General features: G+C 42.5%; 2 protein-coding genes across 4 annotated transcripts in view; one reads left to right on the forward strand and one right to left on the reverse strand.

Moving 5' to 3' along the window:
- KCNJ5 (potassium inwardly rectifying channel subfamily J member 5) overlaps positions 1 to 12,552 on the forward strand; it is a 143,898-nt gene that overhangs the window by 33,433 nt on the left and 97,913 nt on the right. The window lies entirely within an intron of this gene.
- KCNJ1 (potassium inwardly rectifying channel subfamily J member 1) overlaps positions 6,237 to 12,552 on the reverse strand; it is a 32,526-nt gene continuing 26,210 nt past the window's right edge. The window contains exon 2 of the mRNA XM_040326209.1: positions 6,237 to 7,902. Coding sequence (XP_040182143.1) covers positions 6,765 to 7,880 — 1,116 coding nt within the window. The 5' untranslated portion in view covers positions 7,881 to 7,902 and the 3' untranslated portion in view covers positions 6,237 to 6,764. The remainder of the gene's footprint in view (positions 7,903 to 12,552) is intronic.

Genomic DNA, 12,552 nt, shown 5'->3' on the forward strand with positions numbered 1-12,552 from the left:
ACTGATCGGTTCTGAAGCAAATCCGATCGTCGCCGACGCCTAGAGGGTCACGCACCTGATTTTACAGCTACGACCAGCCTCCCTTTGCCGCCCCAAGGCCGGGACCTTCATCCTTCAATGCCACACTTTTGCGGATTGTCCACTTGTCATGCCACCTGCCAGACCTTGCGGATTGTCACTTTCCTGCTTAGGTGGGAAATGGGGATTGTCACTTCCTGTGTCTCGGAGTCAGGCAGCAGAGAGATGATGTAATCTCTTTGCTGCCTGCACAGTGAGCGGGGGCGGAACTGCCAGGATGCAGGGCGGGCGCCATGCGGTGAGAGATGTGATCTCTCTGCTCCGCCACACGCTGATTGGCCAGTCCACCCACGAGTCTCCCTGTCTCGCTCACCCGCCCGCCGTGCCGCCTCCGCTCACACAGTCAGTGTGACTGTGCGAGCGCCGAGTGGACGGACAGCTCATCGGCTTACCCACTGCCTGGCCTGGCCTCGGTGGCCTTTTTAGGAATCCGGCCCTGGCATGACGCTTCACCCAGCCAGATCAACCTGTCGCAGTATAACTGCGGCGGCTGGTCCGGAACTGGTTAATATGACCAGCTTGATGTTTAGTTGAGTTATGCTAATAAAGTTTTGGATTTTAATACTCTTTATGTGGGTTGATTCTTTGAGAGATGATACACCTTAACTCTCATAAACCTTTTTGCTGTCTTGAACAAATGTGGATTTATAATACTGCCAGGATGTGGGGATTAATGGATCTGTTTGAACCCTTGGAGTTGAGTTACATATTGAGTTGCATATAACATCTATTGTTGGCTATATGTTTTCGGCTGTTCCTCCTTTTTCCCTGAAGCTGGACACTGGAAGCTGATCACGTGACCGGATCAGAGCACCCTGAAATTGGGTAAGTATAAGCATCTTCCTTTTGCAGGGTGGTTAAGGTTTTAGAAGGTGGGGGTGGGAGCAGTTTTAAGCTTTTAGTTCTAGTCTGGAATTCCACTTTAACAGCAAGATACAAAGCCATTCAGAACTCAGGCCTGAGCTACATCACCAACCTTATCTCAGAATATCACCTAAACTAACATCTTCACTCTTCCAGAGACCTCCTGCACTTTATCTCCCTCTTTACCTTCCCCTCCTGGACTTGGATTTGGCCAGGGGGAGAAGCCAGAAGACCTTAGCGAACATTTCATTTGCTAATGTTGTACACATGGGTGGGCTCAGGGCACAGTGCACTGCGCCTGAGCCCACCCTTTTCTGAAGCCAATTAGAGCCTCAGGCTCTAATAATTTGATTATTAAAAAAAAAAAAAAACCCTGCATGAGTGACTGCCACTGCTTGCCCCTCTCTTTAGATTTCAGTTCTCGGAACTCTCTTGTCTTGATTTGTATTGTAACTGTACGACCTCCCTTTTTTTTGTAGAGTACTGTGAAAGCTGTTGGCGCTATATAAATCCTGTAAATTTAATAACATAAACTAGCAAGACCATAACAGGAAATCTCAAGCTGTTGGTAACTCACACCATTGCACAAGAGACTGAGTGTTCATCAATTACAGTTCTTACGTCTACTTGCGTCTATGGTAGTGCATGCAAATTATAATGTGTGTGTGTGTGTGTGTGAGATATATCTCTCATTATATTCAAATGTAATTAACTGCCTCAGGAAAGACTTATATCCAAATAGTACTAATGTAAGGGATTCCAAAAGGGATAAAAATAGAACACTAACACACAGCCAAGGTAGGTATGTAGAAATTACTATACACATGCCACTACTTGTATCCAAATGAGTACAGCAAGGTAAAAATGTGGGACTTTCAAGGACGGCATTCAAGGATATAGATTCCATCCATAGGTAATAAAAACCTTTCAAAGTGTATTAGTCACATGATATATAAGTTTATTGGGAATTGCATATTATATTCAATACAGTATTCTTTTTTCCACAAATAAAAGCCCACTTCTAACGTTCTACTAAACTTACGGAGTGTGCCATTTCACAGATGGTAAGTTGCAGTCAACATATTTCGTAGATGGCTTCACTTCATCAGAGCTGGCAGTGAAAGGGTACAATACATACATGCAGCTTCTTTGATCTCGATATAGTGGTAACAATTGGTCTATAATGTAACAAATTTTAAAAAAATTATCATATTAAAAAGACCTGTAAATAACTTTTCCACATATGCGATAACAGGTTTATCCCCTCAACCACAACAAACATTTTCACAGGTACCCGGTTATGGCATCAAATGGTTACATCAATCCAACGCAACACTGCTCTCCACAAAGGAATAGCAGGCAACTAGATATCACAAACAGTTCAAGTTGAGACAGACACGTGTATAACTTCTTTCATGGAAGACAGGTAAGTTCCACATTAACCACTTAAGGACCACCGCACGACGATATACGTCGATAGAATGGCACGGCTGGGCACATGGACGTACTTTAAGAGCCCAGCCGTGGGTCGCGAGCGCGCCGCCGGTGGCACGCTCGCAATCCGGTCCAAAGCTCCGTGACCATACCCATGGGACCCGTGGACCCGATCGCCGCTGGTGCGCCACAATCGGGTCACAGTAGCTGAAGAATGGGGAGAGGAGTGTAAACAAACCTTCCCCGTTCTTCTCTGTGGCTCGTCACTGATAGTTGTTCCCTATGACAGGGAAAAGACGATCAGTGACGTCACACGTCCAGCCACGCCCCACTACAGTTAAAAAGCACAATAGGACACACTTAACCCGTTAGCACCCCCTAGTGGTTAACCTATTCACTGTGTAGAGTGTATTTTCTTGCCTGGAGGAACCACCCTTAAAAGCACCCTTGATGTGTTATTACTGCTATTGTGACCCCAGCTCAACAGAGGTCACAATATCTCAACCACCAGGTTTCTGATGTGTCAAGGGAGGGTTCGAGCTAGTTAATAGGGGTGAGCTGAGCCAAAAAGAGTAGATCCCAAATCAACCAGCGGCTCCTTCGGGGGTAGCGCTACACATACATCACTCCATGCCATGTGTCGCCCCGCATCCTTTTTCTGCTGTGGGACATGCCTTGGTACTTTTGATTTTCCAGAAGCCTCCCATATGAAGCATTTTGGAGATGCTCCTGCTTATTCTATATCTGGGCGTTGCCTTCTTAGTTGGCCTCTCTTCCACGCAATGGGTGTTGGGCGGGCTTCTGAGAAGACATTAGCTACCTCTTCGGTAGTAGCAAGGTCAAAAGAGGAAAGTGTTGAGGGCGGTTTTGTACAGGATATGTTAAGTGGAATAGATGTCTGTGCAGTGGAGATGTTCCCACAAATTACATCAATCTTGTTTTTTAAGTGATTGGCATGAGCAGTGAGTGATCTCATGACCAGTGAGTGAATTACTCGGTGGAGGTGGTGGTGGAGAAAGTAGAGTAGAGACGATGAGAACTGGATGACAGAGTATTAATGAGAGTGACAAAATAGGCTTGCTTGACAGCATGGAGGGAGGAATTGTATTTTAAGAAGGCATATTTATGTAGAGTGAAGTCCTGGTGGGATTTGGTTTTAGGCCACAACTGCTCCAGTGCACGGCTGTCTCCTAAGATTTCTGGTGTCATCAGTTTGCCCAGGATGTAATATTCAGGGCCTGATACTTTGTGTAGTGAGGAGAAAGTGAGTCCAGTGTGGATGATGTGAACTGTTGTAGACAGAGGTGGCCAGGTTATGTCAGGACAGGGTGTGATTTTGTCGAAGAGGTGGTCAGTTGCAGATTAGAAAAATGAAGGATTAAAGTGGCAAAGAAATTTTTTTTTTTTTTTACTTTATTTGGTATGTTGGTACTGTGGACACATATTTTGTAAGGCTTTGTCTCCATTAATAGTAACCCAAAGTAAATCTTTCAGCAACGATCTCTTTTGGCTGCCTGCTTTAGGCTGCATATAAGGGCAAAAACATGCATTCATCCAAAGGATAACATAGACGTTACCTGGTGGTAAGATGCCCTGCGTACCGCCTTCTCACTTACTGTATATAACTTCATTAACATTTACACTGTAAATAAGAATTTTCAAGATGAACTTCAGGTACACAAACTTTAATTTAAATATGTATCAGTAGCTACAAACTGTATAAATGTGCTTTCTGGGCACCAAATACTTTTGCAGTTCTTACCTTGTAAATGTTCTGTTCATAGCCTGTGCAGACAGTGGAGCTGTGGGAGGGGCCCAGCAAGTCTACAAGCTACCTGCAGAAAACTACGGGCGGGGGTGAAGACTAGACCAGTCACCCTGCACAAGGAGTAAGAGCAGCAGTGACCGATCTTTATTACAGGAAACTCCTACACTGTGTCAAATACACTCTTGAATACTACACAGATCTGGAGGAAACGAATAAAGCACACCAAGATTAAAAGGGGGGGTTCACCTGAATTTTTTTTTAAAAGCCAGCAGCTACAAATACAGCAGCTGCTGGCTTTTAAAAACTGGACACTTATCCTGTCCAGGTCACCTGCGACATCAGCAGCCGAAGACGAGTGGTAGCTCGGCTTTCGGCTTCCCCCGCCGCCATCCTCGGTGAGGGAATTGGGAAGTGAAGCGATGCGGCGTCACTGCCCGTTTCCCTACTGCGCATGCGCCGTTCCCACTGGTCCCAGTTGTGTTCTGGGAGCCAAGTGTTTCCCAGAACACAACGGGGGGGGGGGGGAGAGACGCGGAGGGGCAGGAGTCTATACCAGGAAGTGGTGCAAATACCTGTTTTATACAGGTATCTGCACCCCCTCCCCACTGAAAGGTGTATAATGTGACACCGGAGGGGGGGGGAGGGTTCTGAAAAACGGAGGTTCACTTTTGGGTGAACCTCCTCTTTAAGTAAATAATGCACATGATTTTAGACAATATATACAGAGATGGTAATTATACTGTTTGGCCTTACTGTCTCAATTAGATGGTGTTACGTTTATGTAGATCATTATACTCAATCTGCAGTGCATCATGGTCATGGATGGTCTTATAGGATTCTTTTAATACAGATAGGTTTGGTGTTATTAAATAACAAAATACAATTCCATTATGCAGTAATATTCTTTATCATAACAGAAAGAAATAATGCATTTTTTTAATAACATTTTTTTATTTTGTGATGGAAATTTACATTTCTTTTTATAAGGAGTAAAACCTCTGTTTTTAATCAAACATAATCAATACATGATTTACAATAAAAAATCCTAATGTCTTCTATTGTATCTTAAGAGATGACCTCTAATGTAACTTAAAGCTGAACTCCACTAAATACACGGATTAAATACAAATATGGCAGCCGTTTTACCTGCTAAACAATTTGTATTTCTGTCCAACCAGTCCTAAAATTCACACAGCTCTGCCACATTCAAAGTCCTTTCAAGCAGGAGAGTGATCCTGATCTTTCCCACTGACAGGTCCCCTCCCTACCTCCATCCTTTGACTAATAAGTGAAAGGAGAAGCTGCACACCGATAAGCTCATCTCTCTGGTACTCTGTTCTCTCCTTCTATGAACATGCTCCTTCTACTGCAGTACACCAGATTGACTTCTTGTACTGCTTCTCCCTCTTTTAGTTCGAGCTCTGTTGTACAGAGATTGCAAGAGGCTTATACCAAGTCAAATTCAGTTAATCACACTGCTTGTGTATATAAAAAATATATATTTAAACATTTAAAGATAGTTTCATGGTTACATAGCCGTTTTTATTTTGTATCTTTTATATCCGTCTGGAGTTTAGATTTAAGGACTCCTCTTTCACACGGACATGTCCGTGTACAGTCTCCACTTTGCTCAGCAGGGATCGTTCCGTTGATCCCCGCTGAGCAGGCAGAAGACAGCTTCATCTCTACGCACTGTGCAGGGATGGACCTTTCAGAGCTCCGCCTTCCCCTAGGGGGATCGGATGAAGACGGACTGTAGAGTCCGTTTTCATCCGATTTGATCCGCCAGACGGATGGAAAATTGGGTTTCTATCCGTCTGAGTTTAGCGGATCGGATGTCAGCCGACATAAACCTGCATGGAGCGTCCGTTCAGGTCTACCTAAAAAACTGACAGGTGGTCCGCCCATGTGAAAGGGGCATCAGTGTAATTACTGCAAAAACATTGTTTTGTTTGCAGGGGAGTTTGAACCTAGGTCAAGTTTTTGTTTGTCTTGCACCCCATTAGAGCGATTTAATGGTACATCCTGTCCTTTGTGTGTTGTTGTTGAGGTTTTTTATTTTTTTATTTGTTTTAAATATAAAATACTTAGGACCCCCTCCCCCATCTCCCCACCTCCCACTGCTATCCTTCTTCCAAAACCCCTTGAATCCCCTGCTGCTTTCAAACACTGGATTACTGCAGTCCCAACCTGCCCCCATCTATTCTCACGGTGGCATGATATCTTTCCCATCTCTTCTGGAGGCAGTTGCATCCCTACCTTCCACCTTCCTTTCTGCTATTCTTTTTTCAAACTGGATTACTTTACAAACTTATCTTGTTAAGGCTCTTTGCATGTAATCATATCAGATTGTTATGTCCTAGGACGTTGACTGTAACCATCTTTTACAACCTCCTTCCATGTTGTAAATTCTTAATACCAATACCAAATGGTTCCACTTTAGTTTTCACCCAGTTTCTGTATACCCAAAAGTTAAAAAACAAGATTTTTGACAAAGCAACATCATATAGACCATATACATATGTATTTTCTCACAGAGAATTGACATTTTACAGTCCTTGTGGACTTAGAATGATCTCTTGGATATTTTATGAATAAAAAAAAAAGTTTTTATTCTTGTTTACATTTTTGTTTCATTGCTTTTGGGGGCCTCTGGAATTTCCAACACAAAGGCTAGATTATCATAGCCTTGGTCCAGCTTGGCTTTGGCATCCTTCTTATTGTGCAGACAAAAACCACAGTGAGGTGTTTCCACCTCCACAGTCTTTCCAAAGTTACTAAAGTCTACGCGGTATTTGCCTTCTTTGGTTTTAGACACAATTGGAGCAAAGCGAAACCCCCAGAGAACCTCCTCGGGGGTGTAAGATGTGCGCACTTGACAGGTAGCACTTGTTGCTTCTACTGTTCCGTCTAGAAAAACTACCAATTCAAAGTCATGCTGTAGAAGAGTCTCAGCTGACATCTCATAGAATGGGCTGCTTTTATCAATAACATGGTAGATTGTCATTGGTGATACGAAAAAGAGGTTCTCATTTCCGGCATCCACTGTGAAATCAATGTTTACTTGATCTAAGATAATGGTCTCTCCCTCAGGTGTAATGGTGGTTTTCAGCAATTTTCCATAAATGTGACCTCCTATCAGCAAGCTTTTCCTTAAATTTGCAACTCGTATAAGAAGGCAAAGTTTCCCACCTCGCTTGCTAATGACGGCATTTTTGCTAAAGGTTATGGTTTTTGCTCTTTTTTTCGGTCTAGAGATCTTGGCTAGGATGGCACCACACATAAATGAGTTAATTATCACTCCCAAGATGGACTGAATGACCAGTAAGAAAATGGCTGTGCCACACTGCTCAGTCACACAACGGAACCCATATCCAATGGTCACTTGTGTTTCCAGAGAAAAGAGAAAGGCTGAGGTCATACCATTAATATTTTCAACGCAAGGGGTAAAGTTTTTTGGAGGATTGAATTCTGGAAGGTCCTTGTGTAAGTAGGCAACAGCATACCAAAGCAAACCAAAAAGAAACCAGCTCCCTAGAAATGCCGAAATAAAAATGGTCATCTTGTACCTCCATCTTAAGTCCAGAATAGTGGTCCAGATGTCCGCCAGAAAGGCTATTCTGGATTGCTCTTCCACATTGCCAAATTCAATGTTGCATCTTCCATCTTTGGACACCAGCCGTGACCTGCGACGCTTCAAGTGAAGATTTAGCTTCTTCCGCATGTAGGAAAGCATTCTGACATGGAGATTAATTCACCTGAAATAGAGGAGAAATGTCAGGTTGATGTCTTATTAGTTCCACTGGACAATAGTCCAGCAAAGATTGTAGACGGATCAGTGATTCTTTCCCTGAGTGTGCTCAATATATAACTACCTGGATGGATGCCAGCCAGTGCTGCTCATCCTGTCTGTCCAGAAAAGCCTTTTGATCCCTACAACCTCAAACTTTCCTCATCTGCACTCTGTGTGCAAACGCATTGTGCTCTATTCGTTTTCTCAACTTGCTTTTGAATTGAAAGTGATTAACAAGCGTATCATTTAAATGTGTTGGTTTAAATGGCTGTTGAGTCATAGTTTCCTGGCGAGTTTTCCAAGCCAAAGCATATTCGAGCAGTCAGTCCTAGAATATTGCTTGGATTACATTTTTCTTGTCTGTGTTGACAGGTCATAAAGCAGAGTAATAAATGTTTATTAAAAAAATTGCTGCACACCTGAATAACCAAATTACGGTAGTTAATCTACTTTAAAAGGTGTGTGAAAGGCATATCTAAGTACCTGGTGGTTGCATAATCTTTGTTCTGACCATTTGGATCTGTGTTGCAAAACTGATCAATGTTTTCAATATATAAATACTTGAAGTGGCAGAATAAAAAAGGTAGAAATGTGTCACCCAAGATGTCTTAACAAGATGCCAAGTAACCATTGTAACCTGACAGACGATATCATTCCCCTAGTTTTTATTGGGATATTGTAATCAGTGGTAGAGGTCTGATAGTGCATGCCAGCATTCCTTAACTGCATGAACAAAAGAACTCCTGTGGGACTTTATAGGCAAAACATATTAGAATGCTGTCCCTACACTGCTTCCGGGTGACAGTGTAATACACTATTATACTACAAGTATAATATTATTAGTATATCTTCCCCGTCGTATTGGTTCTTGTTGGCCAGTTGGCGATATGGAGATCTCCATGCATCCCGGATTTTAAAGTATGTTTGTTTGTTTGTCTATATGGTTTGCATGTGCATTTTATTTGATCTACCCTTAAATCACTGAAGAAGAATGACTGAAACACATTGAGTACTTCCCTATATTGGGGATTCACTGTTCAAGTTCATAACATAAATGTTATTAGAAATCTCCCCAGGTTAGGATGAATGGATATGTCTGTTAAATTCAAAGCACTTGTATGGTTTTATGTAATCCGCTGTCCTATTGTGTTTTTGGATTTGATCATGTGACTTTATTGACTATGAATAAAGAGAACATTTTTATTTATATGAATTATAATATGTTTTGCCTATAAAGTCCCATAGGAGTTGGTTCTTTTGTTTACATTTTATTTCACTAATGAGATACAGCATATGCAAACCCAAAAACTATTTCTCGGTATGTATGTTAGATTTTGAATTTATTACTATTTTATGTGATAAAAGTTTCTGACAATCAATATTTAAACATGGTCATTTTGAAGGTTCTTGAGGATAGACAAAGGTCAGTTGCTGTGTAGGTTACATGTATTTTTGGAGTTCTACGTCAAGACAATGGGTGGAGATGTGTTACTTAATATACACAAGTGGGTGTTACGTTTATGACAGTTACATCACCACCTTTCTTGGAGCTGTTCTAAAAGAAATTATGCTTAGCTTGGCTTTTAAAACAGTATAAGAATCCATGTGGTGTGAGTAGCTAGCTAGGAAACTCTGGGGTCACCCGACCCTACAGGGAGATGGGGGTAGGAAGCTTTCACTATGGAAGCCGAGCAGAAAGACGTACCATCATAACATCTATTTCCTTCGTCTGAAACCTTCTGAATTACCATCTTACCATGTGTTATCAGCTGCCAATATGGAAGCATTGTCTTTTGCCTGTTTTTCTTGAAGAATAAACGTTGTAATTATGAAGAAAGCCTAAATCTTGTATATTGGGAGAAGTGACTATTGACATAACACATGACACGTGTCAAAAATGTCCCCTCTTCCCCCATTCAACAGTTTGGCATCATGTCCTGCTATACACAGTTTTCATAAATAAATCATTTTTTGTGAATCTCTTCCAAAGTGTCTTAACTGTAGTTCCAGTGTATATATATATATATATATATATATATATATATATATATATATATATATATGTGTGTATATATATATATATATATATATATATATATATATATATATATATATATATATATATATATATATACACATACACACACAGCCCTCAAAATTTCCACTCGCCTACTAGCATTTGGCGAGTGGATTTAAGCAGGGGGCGAGTGATGACAGGGCTACATGACCAATCTCCCTCCAATCTGTGCCTACACTTAGAGTCCCGATGAGATTGGCCGCCGAAGAGGAAAGGTGCATGCTCGGGAAAAGTAGTCTGGTGAGCCACGCACAGGCAGAGCAGTACACAGGTGCTCTCCTTACAATTCTCATTAAGCCATGGGACCTAACAGTATGACCTCTCTGAGCCTGCCCCCCCTCCCCCGACCAATGTAGCTGGAGAGCAGAAAGTAATGAGTGAGGTGGAGGATTGCGAAAATTACCACTCCGGTGCAGCACTCACTGAAAGTTGCCCTGACATAACAGCGGCAGCCTTCCAGTTTGCACAGTTTTCTTCTCCTTGTGCTCTATGTAAGTGTCCAGCAGTTGAGCCTGAGCACTGTGAACAGACTGGTCTCAATGTGTGCTGTGCGGTGTCAGTGTGCGCTGTGCTATGGTGTCAATGGCTGTGCAGTTGTGTGGATCTCAGTGTTGGATTGTACTCCCTCCCGCTGTGCTGCACCTCCTCTCCTCACTGCCAGCCTGAATAAAAGGGGGAGGTGGGGACATGCAAGCGTGGAGCCGCACACACAGGCTCCTGATGATGAGATGAATGGGAGAGAGAGAGGATGGATGGGAGTTGCAGAGGAGACAGCAAGAGAATGGGGAAGAGACCCAGTTCTAGTGCCCTGTCCCTCTGGTCTGCCCCCAGTGCCCTGTCCCTCTGGTCTGACCCCAGTGCCCTGTCCCATTTTGTTAAAGTTGTTGTTGGTAATATTTAATTTTGTAACTTGATTCATTCCATGAGATAATCTACGAGGGCGTGTTTACGGGTGCAATTAGGCGCAGGGCAGTGTATGAATTAGGTGGGGCAACTGGTGGCGAGTAACTCTTGAGGCCTGGCTAGTAGCTCAGGACTTGAAATTTTGAGCCCTGTAGACCCCATTTTTCACTATGTCTAACACTATGCCTCACTGTATACGGTTTTCCCCAACTTGCTCCTTCAGTTGGGCTGACTATCAGGTATTTAAAAACAGCCAACAGCTCATTGAAATAGTGCACACAGCAAGCTGATAAAAGCTGCTGCTGATTACGAGGCTTAGCATTGTCAGCCTGCAACAAAAAATGCTGTGACTGGCAGGAACTCCAGTTAAGACACTTTGGAAGAGATTCACAAAAAATTATTTATTTATGAAAACTGTGTATAGCAGGACATGATGCCAAACTGTTGAATGGGGGAAGAGAGGGGACATTTTTGACACGTGTCATGTGTTTATATATATATATATATATAAACAGTCAAAGTGATAGAAAATATTTATTGTGGGATTTCATGGTTTGCTCTTAAATTTCTTTGAAACTGGTCAGCTTTTTGGTAAACTAAATTAATAAAAATTACTTTCCCTGAAAACCAAGTTAGAATTACCGGTGCATTCAAAGATGCACACATCTGAATTAATATACTGGCACCACCCTCTCCTGCCTCTGTGGGATCACTTGTGGTCACTGGCTACACTGGGTAAGGGTTATGGTAGATGAGCAAATACAGCATGCTTCTAGGTGCATTCATCTTGTGTGATGCAGGTGCACAGGGTACTGAAAAAAAGGTGTAGACCTGGTCGGGTCGCTAGCTGGTGCTGGATGGTGGAAAAATGTCTGCCCCAGCCTTTTTCAACCAGGGTGCCTTCAGGTTTCTTCAGGGGTGTCTTGGAAAAATACCAAACAATTGCCCAAAAACTGTATACAAGCCAGCGGGTGGATAAGGCCTGCCTTTTAGTTACACAAAGCCACATTGTAAACCATTACAACCTTCAATCCGCTGGCCTCCCATCAACCAATTACATAATCGGTTGTTAAGGGGGACCTCTGTAGCCTGCACAGCATCCTTGTTTGCCCTCCCCTGCCCCTCTCCATCAGCACTGTGGTCACTTGAGGGAGAAGAGAAACACTGGATTACTAGTCGGTACCACTGTGCAAAGATATATTTTCTTTGTTGCCTCCAACGTTGGATGTCCTACATGTGTGTGGATGTTGCTGCATTATTTAAAACTATTTGTTACATTTTTGACATTTTTAGAATGGGGTGCCTCAAGATTGGCCATAATTATTACAATGAAAAATGCAAGGCCCCTTGCAAATAAGTAGCTTCTAGATGAACTAAGGTTTCAGTGTGTGGTGGACAGGGGTATGGAGTAGCAGAGGTTTCAGACGTGCCATCCATATGCAGGAGGGCAGACGTACTAGTCTGTATTTGAGCTTTAGGGTGAGAAGTGGCATGTGGTCTAAGCTGCTTTAAAGTGGTTGTATAGTTATTTTTTTAACTTTTACCTACATGTAAGCCAATAATAAGGCTTACCTGTAGGTAAAAAAAATATCTCCCAAACCTTTACGGTTTAGGAGATATTCCCTTCGCAATGAG

The sequence above is a fragment of the Rana temporaria genome, chromosome 10, assembly GCF_905171775.1.
Source record: "Rana temporaria chromosome 10, aRanTem1.1, whole genome shotgun sequence".
Taxonomy (NCBI): domain Eukaryota; kingdom Metazoa; phylum Chordata; class Amphibia; order Anura; family Ranidae; genus Rana; species Rana temporaria.